We start from the raw sequence: 22,128 nt of genomic DNA, 5'->3' as shown, positions 1-22,128 counted from the left end.
TCCTTCCACCACATATATTTGATCCTTTTTACCCTCATCTACCATCCCCTTGCCCCTCTTACCCTCTGGTAACCCCTAAACTATTGTCTGTCTATGAGTTTTTAGTTTATTTGTTTGTTTTGTTCCTTTGTTGCTTTCAGTTATATATATAGATATATATATATATCTATATCTATATATATATATTTTTTTTTAATTTGCCTTATGACATACATTTTAAGTTCTTTAGTGCATGTTCATGATTTGTAAAACATAAGCTTTAGGATGGCAGAGATGCTGTCCATTGATCTGATTTTGTACTATTGTCATTTTGCCTCCTTTGAGGCATGATATATACAGAAGGGCCCTTTATAAGATTTACTGTCAATTTCTATTTGAGCTTGCTAAGTACTGTGACAACTTACTAAAGAAATCAGCGAAGGGGATGACTGAGAATGAAGTGGAAGACAAACTCACCAGCTTCATTACTGTTTTCAAATATATTGATGATAAGGATGTTTTTCAAAAGGTAAGTTGTGAATAGAGAGGTTTTATTTGTGTTTTAGTCAGCTTTGATTTATTTTTGAACTTTAAATCATTAGAAAGGAAGTAATCTTTAGAAATATTTTGTTAATATAGTTCTACGCAAGAATGCTGGCGAAACGTTTAATTCACGGGTTATCTATGTCTATGGATTCTGAAGAAGCCATGATCAATAAATTAAAGGTAATGTAAGCCTTTGATGTGATAATGTTCTAGAAATTATTTCACTAGCACATAAAGAGGTTCATTGCAGCATTATATGTAATAAGAAGAAATAATAATTCATCAAAAGGTGACTGCTTAAATGTATAATGGTATATATGTATAGTGGGATATGCAAATACTGTATTAAAAGGACAAATCTCTCCATATATATTGATATAGACTCATCCACAAGATAAACAGTGTTAATTTTACAAAAGGTTTATTCCTTTAAATATTCCTTTAAATACAAGTTTTGTAGTGCAGTTGAATTTGTTTGGTTTTGCATCATTTTGGCTTACATATTGATGAGAGAAGTAGTAGCTAATTCATATTTATCCTGAGTTATTCAATAGTTGATAATTTTTCAGTATAGCAGACTTGAATCTAATATGCAGACCTTTGACTATAGACCTAGCAATAGCAACACGTTCGTATTAATCAGTAAGTTTATTGTTTTTCTTTTTAAATTGTATATTTTTTAAAACTTTTTTTTTTTTACAGCAAGCCTGTGGTTATGAGTTTACCAGCAAGCTACATCGGATGTATACAGATATGAGTGTCAGTGCTGATCTCAACAATAAGTTCAACAATTTTATCAAAAATCAAGACACAGTTATAGATTTGGGAATTAGTTTTCAAATATATGTTCTACAGGTATGACTGTTTTATTGTGGGCATTTGCTAATAATTTCAAATACTCTGATACAAAGGATTCATAAATGGATGGATTACGTGCCTTTCAATGAATGGATTGTAGCTTCTAAAGTTATATATTACATTGATTTGGAATAAAATGGGCCACGATAGTAATGCTGGTGGGTTTTATCAACGGTTTGAGGAAAGAAGAAGGGTGCTTTCGTTGCTTAAATCATTTTACAAATATTTACTTTCAAGTTAGGTGTTTATTTAACTTTTTTATTTTACCTTTTTTCTTCTAGGCTGGCGCTTGGCCTCTTACTCAGGCTCCTTCATCTACATTTGCGATTCCCCAGGAATTGGAAAAAAGTGTACAGATGGTAAGTTTGCAGGAAATATATTAGAAGATATAAGGAATTTTAATAATTTAAATAATTTCATGTTATGTCACTTCAAATATTTTTCCAAAGTCTTAGTGGCTTGTGTGATATAAAAGTGTATTTACAAACTATAGTTGACCTACCTTGTAGGAAGAATGTAATTTATAGTTACTAATAGTAAATAAAACTGAAGTACTAAGAGTGTCTGTCATACAGTTCTTTGTCAGTGTGCCTCTTACTCTTAGTAAATCTGTCAACTCCTCTTAAGTTTTAAGTTATAAAAATTTTGATATTAGAAGAATGTTTAGAACCTAAATACTTAAAACAATCATTTTCTAATTTTTTATTTGAATTTTGAGTTATTTTTATACCTCATTTATCCCTTGTAGTAGTTTTTTTTATTTCTGGGCTGTAATTTAGGTAAATATATGTGGAATATGAAATAATCTAGAAAAATGGATTGAATTTGGAAACTTCAAGTAAAAATTGCCTTAAAGTGTGACTGAATAGAAACCTAAGAGTTCTGGAGGCTGGAAGTCTGAGATCGGGGTACCATGTGCCAGGGCCCTCTTCAGGTCACAGACTTGTTTCCTCACATGGTGGAAGTGGCTAGGGAGCTTTGTGGGGTCCATTTTATAGTAGCAGTATTCTCATTCATGAGGGCTCCACCGTCGTGATTTGAATCACCTCCCAAAGCCCCCACCTCCTAATACCATCAGGTTGGGCATTAGGATTTCATCATATGAATATGGGAGGACACAAACATTCAGACCATAACACTCTAATTCACTCATTTATACAATTTCAGTAGTTTTCAGTATATTCACAGAGTTGTACAACCATCACCACAATTAATTTTAGAACATTTTTATTACGCCAAAATCACTCCAGAAGAAATCCTCTATGCATTCGTAGTCACTCCCCGTTTTCCCCCAACTCCCTCCCCACTCCACCCAGCCCTAAGCAATCTATAGATTTGCCTGTTCTGGACATGTCGTATGGAGTCATATCATATGAGGTCTTTTGTGACTCACTTCACTCACTTAACATAATTTCAAGCAAGGTTCATCCTTGTTGTAGCATATATCAGTAGGTCATTCCTTTTTATTGCCACATAAAGTTCCATTATATTCCACTGTATGGGTACACCACATTTTATTTATCCATTCATCAGTTGATAGACAATTTGGGTTGTTTCCACCTTTTTGGTATATGAGTAATGCTGCTGTGAACATTCATATACAAGTTTTTGAGTAGACACGTTTTCATGTCTCTTTAAACTGACTCTTTGTGATTCTCTAACTCACCAAAAAAACATCTTATTTCTTGATTGGATGGAAGTTTGGGTAGCATTTTTTTTTTTTTTTTTTTTAGAGAAATCTTCATTATTTTTTAGTAGTCCCTGATTTGGCCTGATTTGAGGTTTTGAGCCATTGAGTTATACATACATTTATGAAATTTAAGATGAAAATTGTATTTGTTTACACTATTTCCTAGAGATTTTCTCAGTGGGTAGTATGAACCATTTTTTAAAGTGAACATGTTATTTTTGTTTCTTTCAAAATACGCGTTATAAATAATAGTATAGGCTCTAGAATCTTAATTTCTGGTTTCAAGTATCTACTCTGCCGTTTACTGTGCTCTGTGACCTTGGGCAAATAACTTTTTAATTTTTGTTAACTGATAATAGTACTACTTCAAAGTGTTGATATAAAGATGAAATGAAATCATGTAAAGCACTAAAGCACTTAGCCTGGTATATAGTAAGTACTGTATTTTGCTGTGTATAATGCACACTTTTTTCCCCCAAATTTGTGAGGGAAAAATAAGGATGTGCATTATGTACATGGATAGTACTAATTCTGTGTCTATATAAATGTTTTAAATTCTTTTATTTATGCTTATGAGTTAAAAGTGTAACTCTAGAAATCAATAACAATATCCATATGCAAAATAATACCCTGGAATACCATAATCAGTTTTGTTGAACTTACTATGAACTTGCAACAACAGAGTTCTTGGCCTTCTATGATACGTAAATATCATAAATTTGTTACTGGTACATAAAATTTCTTGTACCTTATATCTGTTTTTGTGTTTTTTAATTATTTGTTACATAAAATTTCTTGTATCATAATATGTTTTAAAAAGTGCTAAAGTTCTTTTATAATACAAAAAACAAATACCTAAATGTAAACAAATACAAATTTAAATTAAAAAATCAAAACGAAAGATTTTTTTCCCTGAAAGTTTGGGCCAAAAACGTAGGTGCACATTATACACAGCAAAATATGGTACTCAGTAAGCGGTAGCTGGTAGTAGAAGAAGTAATAGTTATAGTAGGAGTGGAAATAGCAGGGTACTATAAAGAGCCAGGCAGATTTCCAGATACCAGGCGTAAGGTAGACTTTCAGAATAAGAGTATAATTTAGGACTTTTTGCATCTTAGAAAAGGCATTAAAGCACAAACCCGTCTTAGAAACTGTATGAAAAAGAATATTCGTTTGCATGGGCAGAGTATGAGCCCAGGTTATTGTAAATTTTGCAGAAAGGATAGATGCAAACTAGGGGCAAGGGTTGGGATAACCAGGTAAAGCATTTTGATGTACTTGTGACCAGGCCAGAGAAAAACACCAACAGCTCACCTTTGAAGTGTTAAAAACATTTCTTTTTAGGAGCCTGCTCTGCCAATTGAAATTAAGACAGAGTGGGGGTTGGTAGAAATAAGGTTTTCTTCTAACTTTGTTTTCTTCTCTCTTCCCTTGAAATAATTATTTTCCAATAATAGTTTTTTAGTCCATTAAACTTTATTAATGTGTGACTATCAGCTTTCAGTTTTCTCATTTATGAAGAGGAAGTGGGTTTCTTTCTGACTGAAATTATGCTTTGAAGAATATTGTTCTCTCCATTTGGATTTTCTCTAATTACCAGTAGAGGGAGTTTGTCCTCATATTTCATCCTAGTAAATCCAAGTTTTCAATTACATAGGAATGAAAAGTCATCTGTGGGTACTTAATAGTTTATATTTTTCACTTGTAAATTAGTGATCTTTTATGTTTTTTATATCTTAATTTTAAGTATAGCTGTTTATCAAAACTACTTTTCATTTTATACATATGTATCTTAAAACTATGGAAATTAAACTTTAATTAAAAGTTGTTTATTTTACATATTAGACCACTAAATCTTAATTGTTAGATTTCTTTTGTTTACTTGGTCCACAAACCTGAATAATACTGAAGAAATATAAAGTAATGTATATTAATGCAGTTCTCTATTAGAAGTCAATACTCATTGAATATGAAATGTTAATTTTTAAGGCCCTCTGGGTTCTAATTATGTCCTCAAATCATACATGAAAAATGCTGAAGTTTAGTCAAGACATATTTCTTACTAATAATCTTTGATAATGATTATTTAATGATATATAGTTAAGCAAGGTTTTACAACTTTTGTTATTTTACTACCAGATGAATTTATAATATTCCCATTTGGAACTGAATCTTTTTTTTTTTTTAATTTTATTAGTTTCAGGTGTACAAGACAAAGCAATACTTAGACGTTTATCATTTATATCCCTCACACTGTGCGAATCTCCCTCCCCCCATCCACTATCCCTCTGACATCGCACAGAGCCATTACATTTCCACTGTCTCTAGTCCTAATGCTGTACTTTGCTTCCTGTAACCATATACATATATATATATATATATATATATATATATATATATATATATATATATATATATAAAATTGGCATTCATTATTGTTCAGCTTCAGGTGTACAGTGCAGCGATCAGGCATCTACATCACCCCTGAGGTGGTCTCCCAAATGGGACACATGTCCATCGGATACCCTACAAAATCTTTACATTGTTGATTACGTTCCCCAAATTAATTTTCAAAACCCCTGGAACTGAATCTTTTTGTTATGACTAGCTATAGATACGAGAATCTTTATAATCAGATTTTAAATTTAAGGATAAAGGAATGTGTTGTGGGCATATTGATATCATCATCAATAAAACTTGATTGATACTACTCTTTGCTAGGAGTATAAAGAGGTAAAAAATGTGCCTTCAGAGCTTTGAATATACATTCTAAAGCTAGTTTTACATTTAAATAATTTGTAAAGAGCATTTTCAAGTTTGGTTTTCTCAGTTTCAAAAATGCTTTATTTTGCTTTTGTCCACAGATTCATTGTGTTTCATAATTAAATTGGGAATTGTGTTGTACTAATTGAATATTATTGACACTCCTGGAGATTATTAATTAGAGTGTACTATAGGATCCTTTTATGACATATTTTTATTTTCTCTTTATCTAGATTAGAACCTGGCAGAAAATCTTAAGTATTTCTGGTGCCAGTCATTTCCTTTTAATCATTCAAAGGGGTTGGTGGATTTGCTCATACAGGAGAATCCTGCATCACTGGAGCGAAAACGTGCTTATTAACAAGTTTCAACTTCCCAGGACTAGGCAAACTTGGAATAAACTGCTGAAAGATTTCACTAATTCCCTTGGCTGGCAGTTGTAAATTTTGTTGTAAGGAGTGGGCATAGTGCAGTTGATAGGTCAGACGTTGCTAATTGCTTTATTTAGACTTCTTTTGGAAAGTGCAGAAAGTAGAGTTTGATACAAAAGCGTTACATCAAAAGTTTGATATGAAAGCACAGATGTAAAAGCTTTAGGTATGTTACATATGGCACATCATGCTAAAAGTATGTCCACACCTCTGAATTGTGGCATGATGCATTTGTTTATTTTTCAGTTTTGTAATGAAGTTGGTTTTATTGGTGTGTTTTTTTGTTTTTTTACATTTCAGTATTATTTTCTCACTGTATATTATGCAATAGGTCTTTAAAAGATATGAACTCTGTTTTTTGGATTGATGTCCTACAATTACACATTCAGTCCAAGGAAGGAGTTTTTAAAATATCAAAGCTATATTAATAGAATGTTAAATTTAATAATATTGGCAAAAAAATATACAAAGACAAGTACTTGGAAGCTTTGTTCGTAGTAGTGTTTGACTGGATGTGGAAGTTAAATCATAGATGTCACTTTATAGATAGCCACAGATACATTAATCAACCTATCACTTCAGCAAGGGTATATGTTTGCAAACAGATTAGAAATAAAGGTATGACTTGTATATTCATATTGAAATGTATATGATGATGGTTTTGGTTAGTAATTAGTATTTATGAAGTCCAAATTGATACTCAAAAATGATAATGAATCACTGTCATTTCTGAATTTATACAAAAAGTCAAACTTTCAGGGCTGCGTTTTAGTGGAGAGTACCCTAGAGAAGGTTGTAGGTGAGAAGAGTTGGACTAATACTGGTATGATGTTGGTCCAGGACTTACATGGATGTGTTTTCTCACCTGTAAAATGAGTAGGTATACCAGATGATAACGTCTTTTCTAACAGAAGCATTTTTTAACTTTTTAGTGTAGTGATGGCCACGTAAGTTATGTTATAGTACTGAAAACAATTTTTTTTTTTTTTTTACAGTTTGAATTATTTTACAGCCAGCATTTCAGTGGAAGGAAACTTACATGGTTACATTATCTCTGTACAGGTAAAATGCATTTAATTATATCTAGTTTAATGAAATTTACCTGCTATGATTATGTTAATAATTTAGAAAGGGATTTCCTATAGCCTAATTATAGTGTTTTTTTCCTAATGACGGTTTTTAACCTTTTCTCCTCCATCTACCTTTAATGCTAAATATTAAAGCAACTAATAATGAAATTCAAGTGCAGCACCTTTTACTAGTATTTTATTAATTATGCTGCTTATATTACTACTGCTTATTAAGAAAATTTCCGAATTTTATAATGTTTTATTATATTTTTGTAACAAACTGCTTTTTATAGACATTATAAATTTTATTTAGAAACCCAGACTTGATGAATCAGCTGCTCTGAAAAACCTGTTTTCTCTAAGTATGCCAGATATCACTGGTTTCATTAAGTATTACAACGTCATAAGGGGATATAAACATTTGATTTTTATTTGTGGTACTATAGTGAACTGCAATAGTAAATGCTTTTTCCAGAATGTCCTGGTTAATTTCCAGTAGTTTCCAATTTTAGAAAAGTTTAATCAGAATCTAATCCTTTCCTTTGCTTCTTTTTGGAACAGTGGGGGGGGGGGCACTGTTAATTTAATATTAATAATAAAAATACTTTAATATTTATTATTAGGTAGAATTAATACTTGAATGATTGTAGACTGTGTTCAATTACTCTAAGTAGCCTGAATATGTTAGCCAAAGCAAACATTCACACTTTCTCTACTTATGCTCTGAAAAGTACAAAAGAATCAACTTTCCCATTGTGTGCGAAGGAAAGGGTGTATATGTTAATATGTCGTAGAAATGATACAAGAAAATCTGACCAGTTGCCATAATCTTCATTAGGAAAGTCATTGTATTCGATCACCTAAGAGAAATTTCATCTGAGTAATTTCTCTTAAGTGCCATTTATTTGACTAATGGACTTTTGGAATATATCTCATTATGTTAGTAATACACGTTAGTTCATAATAATTAGTGCATAGTAATACATATTTATATAAGTTTATCTTTATTGAACAAGGTGGGCATTTTAATTTTTTCAGTAGTTTGTGAAGTAGAGACTTTTTTTGATACTCTTAATTAGTGGTCACTTAGTTGTTGGTCTTGAATTTTACATATATTGTGAATTTTTTCTGTTCTCATTTAGTAAATATAATTGATTTTAAGAAAAATTGCGAGACCAGTGTTTTAGATAAAAAAGCTAATGTATCTTAATGTAATTGAATTTAATTTTTACTTCCTTTTCATATCTATCTTGGGGAGTTTAAACTCTCTTGGTTATTCTCATTACCTCAGCAACTAATCCACCTGCCTCATAAAGTAATTTTAATGTGCATCTCACTCTTTTGGTGTTTGGCAACTAGTTGTACTTGTAGAAAGAAAGAAAGAAAAAACTATGTACATAATTTTTGCCATTAGAGTTTGTCCTGATAAGTGTTATCAATAACATCTAAATAGAAATGAGAACAACTTTCTTTTTCTGTTTTAGAACTATACTAAATTCCCAAGCTGGTCCGTAATAACCAGATCTTTGGAGCTCTTTTGTTTGTTTTGTCTTGTGTTCATGTAGTGTGTTTGTATCTTAATTAAAGCCAAATCGTTTTTCCTTTGGAAAAGAGATGTTAACTTTGTAAATTCATTTCTTCTTTTGACTCACTGAAGGCACTGAAAATATCTGTTATTTATCAGTGAAACTATTGGATAAAGTTTCGTTTTTGTTTTTCATTTATTCACTTAATAAAAGGTTCCCAAATACCACCCGTACTTAAGGTACTTGTTCTAGAGTGCCCACATTTGTCACAAAGCTCCAAAGCTCCTCTGAAACAATCGCTCTGATACTAGACTGATCACTCAGAGTTCTGTTTCTTGAGAACTCCTGTCATACATATAATTGGAATTACTCTTTCCTAGTCTATTTCCACATTCCCAGGTATTTTTGTGTTATAAGCCAAGAGTCTTTACAAATTGTTGGATATGGGGTATAAAGTGGTATTTGAAGGAATTTAGAATCAGAAGATGTAGGGTTAAATATTAGCCTACTACCTGTGTGACCTTGAGCAAGTTACTTAACTTCTCTGTGTCTATTTACTCATCCTTTATCTTTGTAAAATTAAATTTATCAACTCAACATCTTCTGTGTTCCAAGTACTTCTAAATGCCAAGTAGACAGACACTCAGCCCTTAAAAAGCTCACATCTAGTAGGAGAACAACAAGTAAAAGATTATAACACAATGTTTTGAATGTTGTAATGCAGAGGCAAGCCCAGGGTTTTAATGTGTCACACAGAATGGTGGTGGCAAACAGCTACTGGCAAGAGGAGCCTTCTGGGTAGACTACAAATAAACTTGGTTTTCAAGGATGAATATGACTTAGCCAAGATAGGTGTAGAAGAGTGTTGGGAGGATATTACCAACAGAGGTCAGAATTTTAAGAAGTAAGCAATCTATGATATCAGATGTGACAGTTACTGATGAGAGAAAGATGAAAATTCCATTGGATTTATGGACATTGGGTAAAATTATCCTGAGAGAATAACTTGATGGATACATACACATACAGAACCTGGAATCCATATATAAATAAACTTAATTTGTGGCAGAGCAAGAAGTTACAGGAATCCCAGGTCAGTGGCTGAGAGGTAAATTGAGAAATGATAATCTCAAGAGAGGTAACACGTCACTGGGTAATACATAGACATGTAGGTAATACACAGGTAATACATGTTGTTAGGTCACGTTAGCACTTAGTGTACTGTAAATCATTATGGAAGTGTTGGTAGTTACTGTTTGCCAAAATGAAATATCGCAAATTTGGCAAAATGAAAATCACACTGTATTGTTGCACATACCTTAAAAGTGATTCTTTCTGTCGTTGACTGAATTCTTCTCATTGATTTCAAGTATTTCAGCAGCTAAAGTGGTGAGGGGTTTTAATATTATCTAGTGTCCAGTCCATATTAAGATTTTCCTGATCCAGTGACTTTAATTCCTGTTTTTAATATAATCAAAAGTCACTAATTGCATTTGGTTTTTGTGTGTTCTCACTTCCTTTCTCCACTATTTATCCCCCTCTCCCACTTTAACCCTCATGACATACTTTCTTGAAAATAGCAGGTCAGTTGTCTTATAGAATATGCAGCATTCCGGATTTGTCAGATTATTTAATTGTGATGTATTTTATTTTTCTATTTCCTATATTTTCTGTAAAGTAGAAATTTGGTCTAAAAGTTTGACTATATTCAGATTAAGTACTACTTATATGGTCCTCTGGTCTTCGTATTCTGTTCCAACAGAGGGCGTGTCATATCAGATTGCCCCACTATTCGCAACGCTGAAGTTGATCACTTGGTTAAGGTGGTGACCATCAGAGATCTCCATTGCAAAGATACTCTTTCCCCTTTTCAGTTAGCAGGTAGTCTGAGGGGTGATACTTAGGTCCCAGATGAATCACCTTTTCTAGAAACAACCTTACCGAATGGTTTTAGCATCCACTGATGATCCTTGTTTGAATCAGTAATTTCATTACTAGTTGCAAATTGGTGATATTCTATCACTTATTCAACAATTAGAATTAGTAGCTGACATTCTTCTGTGAAGAAAACTTTCCCTTAGTGACTAGGGAGCTGACAGGAAATGGGAGGGGGTGGGTAACTTGGATGAAACTATTGTGAGTTCTGCCCACTCTTTTTCCCCTGTAATGTAAATGCCCTTGAATTATGGATGGCTTATTTTTTAAAGTACGTATGTATCAGAATGTTTTATTCTAGTTTGGAGGTTCTTAGAGATTGTCAACCTATTCTGTAGGTTAAATGACCTCTTTTGTCATTTTTCTTTTCTTTTTACATAGCAGTAATTAAGTGAACCATCCAAATTTGGGGTTTCCTTTTCTTCCACCTTTTCCCCAGTCTTTTCAGTTGTGAGCTGACAAGTAAGAGAATGGTGCTGAAAAAAGTGGGAGGAGGTCCATGTACCATGATCCTGATAATTTATTGAAAAAATAGCAAGAGAAAGGCATAATACAAAATTACGTAAACACTAGCTTACCTCTTTTTTAAGTGTTGCAGGATGTACTTAGTAATAAGTAAGTGATACTTGGACCCCTTCCTTGGGCTATCTCCTCATGGTCTTTGGGTTCTGATGGTGGTGAGAGACTGTTCTGTGTGGCGGAAGACTCATTCTATTTCCAAACCCATGGCAACATATTCCAGCATCAGAGACATGCTGGCTGATGGTCTCATTTAATGATCGAGGGGCTTGATGCATTGTTTTATACTTGTTTTTGGTATATGATTAAGCAGTCATTGCACAAATGATGCTATGCAGTATTTTTGATATTTTGCTTATTACCACATTTCCCAAACTTAAATGTTGAAATGAGAGCCCTTAAAGTACCCCGTGTGTGTGTGCGTGCATACATGTGTGTGCTGCGAGAGAGAGAGAGAGAGAGAGAGAGAGAGAGAGAGAGAGAGAGAGAGAGAAATGCAATCACTAAGCCACAACTTTATGCATTAGGAAGCAGTTCTTTGACTTATATTAACTTTTTTTTAACATGTTACAGAGTGCATACATGTTTGCCATACAGTTTGTTACAAGTTTTTCAGTGTGCTTTCTCCCTAGGATGTTGCAGAACTTTAGTTTGCCTAAACCTGCTGTATCTTTTATAGCTCTCAGGGTAAAGTAGAGTGTAGCACATTTTTATTCTATCAACTCTTTCAACAAAATTGTGGATCTGTCTGTCTCTCTTCCCATTCCTGTTTGCCCCTAGAAAATTGCTGGGAAGAGAAATGTTTAACAGTTTTGTCACAAATTACACTTCAGTTGTAGCCGTAGGATAAGCACTTCCTGCGTGCTTATAGACCTCTCTGTGTGTTTCACCCTTACCTGGGACGGACGGACAGACACAGCATGTGAGGCAGTTGCTAGTAGGAGCAAGCCACCTTCTCTTCCCTTTGTCCATTTCCTCCTGTCCCCACCTCCTCTTACTGTTTTTTTTCTGCCTGAGTCTTAGCCTTCCAACGACTATTTAAAGACATTTTAAATCTACTGGTAAAGTTATGATAGCTTAACTGTGATTTATACAACAAGCTCAATACTAATAGCCTTCAAACAAACAAAATGAGTACATTGCTAGCAGAAATGTCTTTACAAACAGTTTAATGAGTCCTTACTTTAGGAGAAAATACCTGAAATAAATGATTATTCAAGTAAGTTTGAAATGTTTCTTTGAATGATCAGTTTATTGTCACAATTTTGTTTTAATTGTAGGTGAAGTTAAAATGAATTATTTGGGCAAACCATATGTAGCCATGGTTACAACGTACCAAATGGCAGTTCTTCTAGCCTTTAACAACAGCGAAACTGTCAGCTATAAAGAGCTTCAAGACAGCACTCAGATGAATGAGAAGGAACTGACAAAAACAATCAAATCATTACTTGACGTGAAAATGATTAACCATGATTCAGAAAAGGTACGGGAATTTAAAGATCAAGGAATTTAAGAATTATAAACATTAAAGCTTTTGTATGGGATGTTCAGTTTTAAAAGTAAAGTTATAGTTATTGATGCCCGTGGTACATTGGAGTTACTTGAATGAGCTACATTTCTACCAGCTCCTTATAGCTGTGAACTTGAGGAGTCACAGAGAAGGCTATGTAAATTGGTGCCTCCGTGCCCTTTATAGTTAGCTTTTATTTGTCCTATATACTGCAGCAGTTTACTGAAAAATTGTAGAAGAGTTGCCATCGGGAGTATTCTGGTTAATTGAGGTTTAAAACTGTCGCCTATCATAAATCTTTCCCCGTGTATTAATATTTCCCCCCCATGTATTAATATTTAATACATGGTTCTGTAGTAGAAAATGACAGCCTATTGATGCGTATTTGTATGCATATTTTACATGTGTAACTTCATCCAAATGCTCTCTCATGTCCCTTAATTTCAGGACTCCACCACCATCCATACATTTTTAATATCTGTCATGGGAATAGCAAGCCAATCTTATATTCCTCTTTTTCTTTGTAACTTCTTCTTTCTAGTAACAAGTTTTTGTTGTTGTAATATAGCTTGGATATTTAAATGGTTAAAAAAGCAATAGATGTGGGTTAAATCTCCTGCTTCAAATTATTGTGCCTGTAAAAAAAGTTTTGTAAATGATGTTTCATTTTTATTTTGGTAAAGTTAATAGCCTACAACGTATTTCTCTCATCAGTTCATTTTGCCGACATCCCTAAGATTATGATGACGTCTTGTAGTCTATAATTGAACAGCTCTAAATGACTATTATTTTTGAAACTCAAATCAGGCTATCCTTAATTTTGAGAAATTAATTTTTTTGACGTAAGAATTTTAACAAAATATTAAAAATTTTAATATTTTAAGTAAAGCAATTAATTATGATTTAAAATTTTTAAACTTAAAATTTAAGTTTAAATTTTTAAGCTTAAGTCTTTAAGAAGTTACATATTTATCGAAAACCTGTTATTTTTGCTGCCCAGAAATGTACAAAATACATGTTGCTTGTTTGCACATTAAATTTAGTTATGAAGCTGCCATTCCTCAGAACTTCTTAGGTTATTATTAAGAATGAGTCTGTCTACCCAGGCTTCTTGATCCTGCTGATGGAGAACTACTCTATGGTATGAGTGGCTTTTTTAAGCCTGATAGAGAAGTTGTGATTCTAAAAACTGGCTTAGAAACTTTCACATGAGAAAAGGCCGCTTGCATCTGGCAGAGTGAATAAAACATGAATTGAAGAGCAGACTCTTGTCAGAATCATATCTGGGTTGTGGACAAATGATGCTTATGTGCCGCTAGAAATATCTGGCTTCTATAGTCAGGTTTTTTATAATTGGTATTTTGTTATTGCAGCATTTAAAAAAATATTTGATTCAATTTTTCAAAATAGGGTGATGGAAAAATTATGAGATTGGTATTTCATAAAAATTAAAATTTTAAATTCTGTTTAACCCAATGAGTTTGACTCTGTTGTTTTATCCAAAAGTAATATATATCATAGTTGGGTCAGAACATAGCTTATTTATTTAATTTAAACTAATTAAAATTCTATCAAGTGTGAAATTAGAAAACAGTTGTTTTTTGCTTCTTTGACAGAAGACAGTTATTTTTCTCTTAGATAAGCTTCATGATGTAAAAGATTATGAGAATTTAGGTTTTTCTGTTTGGTTATTTAATTTCATGGCATATTTGCAGCAACTCATATGTAATGATTAATTTTTTTATAAATGTAAATGAATTTGTTTTAATTATAGGAAGATATCGATGCAGAATCTTCATTTTCATTAAATATGAACTTCAGCAGTAAAAGAACAAAATTTAAAATTACTACGTCAATGCAGAAAGACACACCACAGGTAAGTGCTTTTCAATGTCACTTCTTTTGGAAATATTTAAGCATTGTATTTTGCAAATGATAACATGAGATATGCAAAACTCTGCACATCAAAATTAATAATGTGACGCATCTTTTCTGGTTTATTCATTGGCTTTACTAACCTTACAAACAAAATCTCTGCTGGTATTTCAGATTTTAAAAACAGTAGTATAATGGATATCTAAGAAAAGGGTGTTGCAGTGTAGTCATACTTGCTCTTAAATGGTATTAAAATGTGTAGCTCTGCTTTGCATCTCTGCAAAAATTCCTACCTGGAATAGTAATTAAAAAATTTGTAAAATAAGGGAAAATTTTACAACACATTTCTTTCAAAGAAAAATTCTTCAAAATGCTTCTCAAACTTTCATGTACAAATGAACCTATTGGGGGATCTTGTTAAAATTCAAATTGAGATCTATTAGGTGTGGAGTAGGGTCCGAACTACCGGATGAGCCAGTATGCACAATAAACACGTTGATTGATTGATTATTTTAACTCAGCAGTGATAATTGCTTTGTTCTGGGTCAGTCTGTTTATGTCACTTAAATTTCCTCATTCCCACATCTGTGCCACTCTGTCCTTGGGCTTAGGGCAGGATGTGAAGGTATATAAGTGGTCAGGCCCTCTCCATGAACTTACTCCCCCATGGGGAGACAAACATTAGTTAATTGCTCTTAAATTTGAACCCTAAAATGTTCAAGATCTTATTTTACTCTAGACTACCTAACAATAATTTGTAACGTGTGGATTGTATTTTATCTTTGTAAAGCTGTTATGCGAGCCCTATCGTGGCATTGCCTGCTTCCATGCCTTCTACTGTTTCCTTGAGCTCCAGGAAGATTTGCCCCTCTGGCCCATCCCTCCTGGCTTCTCTGCTTGAAAAGAACCCTCCACAACTCTTCCCCCTGTGGCCTGTCCAGTATGCACTTGGAGCCAGTTAGTAAAGCATCTAAAAGCATTATGGTGTAGAGTCTATTATACTCATTGATAGGACAGCAGTCTTGGACGTTACTGCTCTGTGTCATTTAAATGCTACTTTATTGCCTCTTTACATTGAATATACAGTTTACGATAGTGTTAATTTTTAAAATAACCTTCCAAATTTAACCCAACGAATTATATAGAACTTACTATAGATATTCTTTTGGTAATGGTTATGTGATATTGGACACACTTAACTATAATTTGATGCTCAGTATTGATTGAAAATTTATTTAAACTCACTGATAAAATGAATTAAGACAACTGTTATGATGTAATGTCTTAATTTACCTTTATTCCCACCCTGTAACCAGGAAATGGAACAGACTAGAAGTGCTGTAGATGAGGACCGGAAAATGTATCTCCAAGCTGCTATAGTTCGTATCATGAAAGCACGAAAAGTACTTCGGCATAATGCCCTTATTCAAGAGGTAAAGGGGGAGAAGTCCTCAAGACTTCTTGGGGTAGAGGGCATTACCAATGTATGGATTAGGAGTGTTTTTTTTGTAAAGATGGTACAGAAATAATATGATTCCCAAAGAGCATAAAGAAATGCTTCATTACTTAATGGGAGCAGTACTCACTTACAATTTCAGTACTCAGATTTGCTTTGGCTTGGCTTTAGAAGTCTAAACTTCACCAGTTTATTGAGTCTTTTTTTCCAGTTATTGAAGGAAGTTGACTACATCAAATATTCATTCCGTAAATATATGATTGTCTACCATGTGATAAATACTAAGCTTGTCATTGGGGATTCAATGCAGAGGAAAGCAAGATGTGGTTCCTGCCCTTTTGGCGTTCACATTCTAATAGGGAAGAGATACATTATTGAAGTAATATGCAAGAAAATATAAAATTACAGTAAAACATGCATACAAAAAAACATAGAGTACTATGAGAATGTATATAAAAATCTTGAATTAGTCCCGGGAGGTTGCAGAAGGCTTTCCTAAGAAGGTGTTACTTTAGCTAAGAGCTGAAAGTTGAGTAGGTGTTAAATGGAAGCTTGAGGGTATATATGAGTTTTTAGATAGACTAATTAGTTTATTTAATTTAGTTATCTATGAATGTTAAATTTTGCTATGTCTATGTCCTGTATTTTAATTCCTTCATAACATAAACATTAGGCTTTTCCTTTACTTTGCATAAAGAATTCTTTTTGGTCATCATGTCTAAGTTGATCTAATCTGCCTCTCTCTTTGTGTACTGCCCTCTGAGTTTAAAATTTTAATCTTGTTGGGCACTCACTTGATAAATCATATCCATCCATTCTGGATGGTTGTATTCAGTTTAATTAGTATAATTTCATAATTATTTTAAGTATATTTTTTCTATATGGATTAGATATTTCTGATAAAACCTCAGTAAATTTGAGGCACTTTCGTAGCTGATTGGTTAAAGGTAATGATTTCTAACTAATTAATTAGTGGTGGTGTGACATCCATGTTTCTCTTACACAGGTGATTAGCCAGTCAAGAGCTAGGTTTAATCCTAGTATCAGCATGATTAAGAAGTGTATTGAAGTGCTGATAGACAAACAGTACATTGAACGCAGCCAGGCGTCAGCAGATGAATACAGTTACGTAGCGTGATGTCGCTCTCCTCCTGTGTGGGTGTGAGAAGATCATTGCCATCACCATTTGGTGTGTTCCTGTGGGAAAAAGCAGGCCTGTGCCTCCATAATTTGGTCATTTGGCAGCCCCTGTTTTTCTGCTGTTTACAACATCACCAGTGCCACGTCATGAGCGTCAGAAAAAATGCCTAGAGATATTTCAAGCTCATGTCATTATGACATTTCTTAAAACTTTATTAAAGAATGAGTGGAAGTATTGCTGAAATGTGGAAATTTGGTTGAGTACCATGCTTTTTCTCCCCTTCACGTTTGCAGTTGATGTGTTTTTTTTTTAATGTATCTTAAAAGACATAAAATAAAGAACTTAAATATTGTAATATGACAGATAACCTAATAATTGTATCTACATTAAAATGACAAACATGATATTGCTGCTTGTCAAATAAAAAAATAAAGAAATAGAATGCCTTTTTTATGTGGATGGAGTATCACACTAAATAATATATATAAATGTCTGTGAGTCACCAGAGCAGCTAAGCAGCTTTAGTTGCGTTTTTATCTGAATGGTTTAATTCACTTGTACTCCTACGTAAATCCTACTGAAAATGTCTAGATTATATTGTTCCTGAATGCATGAAAATACGTTTAGCATAAAGACTGTTTTCTTCTTAAGAGTTAGAACTGCATTGGATATGAGCGTTTTGAATACTGCAGATTTATTAACTCCATCAGGTTTTCTGGTGAGGTGCTGCACCACAGAAACGGAGTTTGAGGGGATGTGTGGTGACTTCAAGTCTGGCCTAGAAAGAGCCTTTCATTCAAACGTTGTTTTCTGTTTTCATAATATATTAATTCTAAAATGGACTCATGCCCCAGCTCTATTGCCTTCCCCTCTATCTTTCTCTGAGTTGTAGGAGATCCTGTGATACCAGTCTATTCCTTCCACACTCCTACCTACCTAATGCCCCTCTAACATTTCCCCGCTAGATTCACTTATAAGCCACAGGTATGCTTAGCAATACATGACCTAAATACCTTTGTTAAAAAAGTATCTATAATGTACTGCATACACCAGGTGCCAATTATAGAGAGACATAAATTCCATTATTTTGTTGATTATGTATATATCAACAGCAGTATTAGAATACTCTGGTCTGTTACCATATTTATTATTATTTACCCCATCTCCCCTACCACCACTACACATTCACACAATTTTTTTAAGCTAGAATCTTTCAAAGCATATTCCACATGAATCATTTCACTTATAATACTTTATTTTATATCTCTAACAGATAAGGCCTTTTTTTCAAAAAATGACAACAACAATAATGACACCTTACAAATAAACAGTAATACCAGCTAATATGTGACCCATATTCACATTTCTCTTATTGTTACAGAAATGGCTTTTACAGTTGGTTCGTTTGATTGCACTTTTTCTAACTCATGTCTAAGTATTTAAAAAATCTGAGCTTATGGCTCATTTTACCTTTCTCAAGAGGAAACATTGGCAAACCATATAATGTATATTTCACTGTCAAAAAAGCAAACATTTGTTTTGATAACTTGTTGGTAGTTTTCCAGATTGATTCCCTTTTTTAAATATTTATGAATGTTAAATCAAGTCTTACTCTCATATATAATTGTCAAGAAAATATATCATATTGAAAAATGGACAAAATACTTGTGCTGAGGCCTACAGAAATGACTACAAGAGTTTTCCTTGCATCTTTTCTGCATTTCACCTGAAAAGAAATATATTAAAGATATGCTTATTGTGTATGATGAAGAAAACAGGTCAGATGTATTGAACCAAGTTACCATCCCAAAAGGGAACAGTGTTTAGAATGAATTTTAGGCCACGCCTTCCCCTAAGGAGAATGAGGGAAGGGTCCCACTCATCAGTTTAAGCCCGGCCATTGAAATAGTTACTGCAGGAGGCCTCAGCACACAGCCCTGGTGGGTTGTACATGACCGAGTGTGTGTGGGCAGAAAGGGTCAGAGCTTCAAATGGATTAGAAGAGGAAGGAGAGAAGAGCGTTCTCTGTGCTTTATCTCAGAAAACAAAAATAATGTGAGCAAAACTTTCAGAGGTTTTTAAAAATTATTAATACAGTAGTTAACACGTGTGAGTCGGATACCTTGTACAGCCAAACAATATGCACGCCTTCCTTTCCTTTTGAAAGCAGATTCTAATTGCTACTGTAGGTACAGATTTATTCTAGGGTTTAGCCCAATATTTTATGACAATGTGCTTTAATACAAACAAAAGAGACACTGGGGTTTGTGTTTTACTTTTTTTTTTTTTAAGATTTTATTGGGGAAGGAACAGGAATTTGTTGGGGAACAGTGTGTACTTACAGGACTTTTTTCCAAGTCAATTTGTCCTTTCAATCTTAGTTGTGGAGGGTGCCATTCAGCTTCAAGTTGTGTCCTTTCAGTCTTAGTTGTGGACGGCGCAGCTCAGCTCCAGGTCCAGTTGCCGTTTCTAGTTGCAGGGGGCACAGCCCACCATCCCTTGCGGGAGTCCAAACCGGCAACCTTGTGGTTGACAGGACGCGCTCCAACCAACTTAGCCATTCGGGAGGCAGCTCAGCTCAAGGTGCCGTGTTCAATCTTAGTTTCAGGGGGCGCTGCCTACCATCCCTTGCGGGACTCAAGGAGTTGAACTGGCAACCTTGTGGTTGGGTTGAGAGCCCACTGGCCCATGTGGGAATCGAACTGGCAGCCTTCGGAGTTAGGAGCATGGAGCTCTAACCACCTGAGCCACCGAGCCAGCCTGTGTTTTACTTTCTGTATAACTTACTATATAAGATTTTGTAATCTGTATACGCTGCAGTGTTATACAATTTCTGTTAATTTTTTTTAACCTGTATTGAGTACAGACTGTAACAGGTGCTTCCACATATGTTATTTTGTTTGATCTTCAGATTATCTTGTTAACTAGGCAATGTTCCTCTCTTTCATAGATGAGAAGGCTAAATGAAGAGAGTTTTCCAGGAGTCGTTGCCAGAAACTACAGAACCTGAATTTAATCCCCATCAAAGCTGTGAACCCAATACCGTATTTCCCCAAAAATAAGACCGACTCTTATATTAATTTTTGCTCCACAAGACGCAGTAGAGCTTATTTTCAGGGGATGTCTTATTTTCTCATGTTCAACAATCTACATTTATTCATGTACAAAAATCTATATTTATTCAAATACAGTCATGTCGTCTTCTTCTGGAACATCATCATAACTCTCCAAATCTTGAATTCTGGCTTGAATTTCTTGTGACTCCATTTCCTGTAGAACCATTGGCCCCAATCTCTCATGTCCAGCAATAGAGCTCTCCTTAAATGAGCACTTCTTGTCCATGTAGCCTGCTCGTAGTGCATTGGCAACACAGCTGTCAGTGATTTTATCCCATGAATTCTTCACCCAAGTCATGACCTAATGCAGGCTAGGCTTCACAAAGTTTCCACGCTGATTTCTCTCCATTCTATTTTCAGTGTAGCCATTGATTTCCATGCGCAAATGGTCCTTGAATGGCTTGTTTATTGCAACATCAAGAGTCTGGAGATAGGCAGTCATTCCTGTGGGAATCATTATTTGATCTATTCTCTCTGCAAGGAAGTTCTTCATGTTTTTAGTGCGGTGAGTGCTGGTTGAATCCCAGACTAGCAGACCTCTTTGGCCACCTCGCAAAACAAGTGGCAGCATTAAATCAACCCATTTCGTTATAACTGCTTGTGTGCATCAGGCTTTTTCGGTTTCAAGAACATAAATGCCTGAAACACGTTCAACCTTATCTTTCTTGCCCTTAGTGAAGATTAGAGGTGGGGCTTTCTTTCCATCCAGACGAATTGCCAAAATACAGGTAACACATGCAGTTTCGTAACCAGTGGAGGAACGTAGATTGACAAGACACCTCTTATCAATTGTTGTTGAGATCCTTGGCCCATAAACACTGCCGTTTCATCCATAGCAATCATGTTGGAGAGCTGGTATTTAGAAAAGTCGATGCCATCAACAAAGGACTTGAATGCAAGTGCACATTTAATAACCAGTATCTTCTGCCTTGACCAGTGTTGTTGATCTTACAGACAGTCCGTATCGCTGAAGGAAGCGATCCAGCCAGCGTTGTGATACTTTGAATTTTTCTGGGGTATTTCTAACTGTGGTGCCATTGCAAGGGCAAATGCTTGATGTCATGCGCGGAGTCAAATGGGGTCTCTGGTCCCGCTCCCCACATAAGAGCGCAGGATATGGTGAGGCCAAAAAGGAACACCCATGGAGCCATAGATAGGGGAGTTATACAACTATAGTCTCACTGGTGGCTGGGTTGGAGACATAGGAAGCAGGAGCCACAGAATCTGCAATCCACACTCTGCCACACTCCGCTCTTGCTAGCTCAGCCACCATCATCTTGCTAGCCTCCATTTGCTGCTAGCGTAGCCACGGCAGTTATATTAGTGGCCAGTGGCTCACTGGTTACAGCTGACGGCTAACTAGCCACAGGTGATGGCCATCCAATCACAGTTTATGGCCATTTACTACCTGAGCCAGCACCTTTCTATGTGAGGCCGAGAGCCTGGAAACTGCACTCCTGGCTGTCCCCACACTTGAATACCAGCCTTATGCACAACCAAAGCCTTTGCTCTCCTGTCTGCAATCCATTCCCAGATGATGTCTTCCAGCTCAGGAAATAATGGTTGCCGACCTGATCCACACTTGTGTTCTTAGCATTTCCCTCATTGACTGAGGTTATCGTACTCAGCTCTTCATTTTCGGGCCATTCAGAGATACAGCTTCTCTTTGCAGAAAGCCGTAAGTTTCTTGCCCCGGGAGTCCCCCACAATTCC

General features: G+C 34.7%; 1 protein-coding gene across 2 annotated transcripts in view; it reads left to right on the top strand.

Moving 5' to 3' along the window:
- The window catches only part of CUL2 (cullin 2), an 85,622-nt gene extending 67,877 nt beyond the window's left edge, over positions 1-17,745 (top strand). For both annotated transcript variants that reach the window (XM_074324690.2, XM_019741741.3), the window contains exons 13-21: positions 380-508; positions 619-705; positions 1,228-1,380; positions 1,665-1,742; positions 7,263-7,329; positions 12,598-12,800; positions 14,602-14,703; positions 16,019-16,135; positions 17,165-17,745. In XM_074324690.2, the coding sequence (XP_074180791.1) occupies positions 380-508; positions 619-705; positions 1,228-1,380; positions 1,665-1,742; positions 7,263-7,329; positions 12,598-12,800; positions 14,602-14,703; positions 16,019-16,135; positions 17,165-17,296 (1,068 nt within the window). In that variant the 3' untranslated portion in view covers positions 17,297-17,745. The remainder of the gene's footprint in view (positions 1-379; positions 509-618; positions 706-1,227; positions 1,381-1,664; positions 1,743-7,262; positions 7,330-12,597; positions 12,801-14,601; positions 14,704-16,018; positions 16,136-17,164) is intronic.
- Positions 17,746-22,128: the final 4,383 nt, after the last annotated feature.

The sequence above is a fragment of the Rhinolophus sinicus genome, chromosome 1 (assembly GCF_057876585.1).
Source record: "Rhinolophus sinicus isolate RSI-liver-muscle chromosome 1, RSI-T2T, whole genome shotgun sequence".
In the NCBI taxonomy this organism is placed as follows: domain Eukaryota; kingdom Metazoa; phylum Chordata; class Mammalia; order Chiroptera; family Rhinolophidae; genus Rhinolophus; species Rhinolophus sinicus.
Note: the sequence above shows the minus strand (reverse complement) of the source record. Positions and strands in the feature narration are given on the sequence as shown.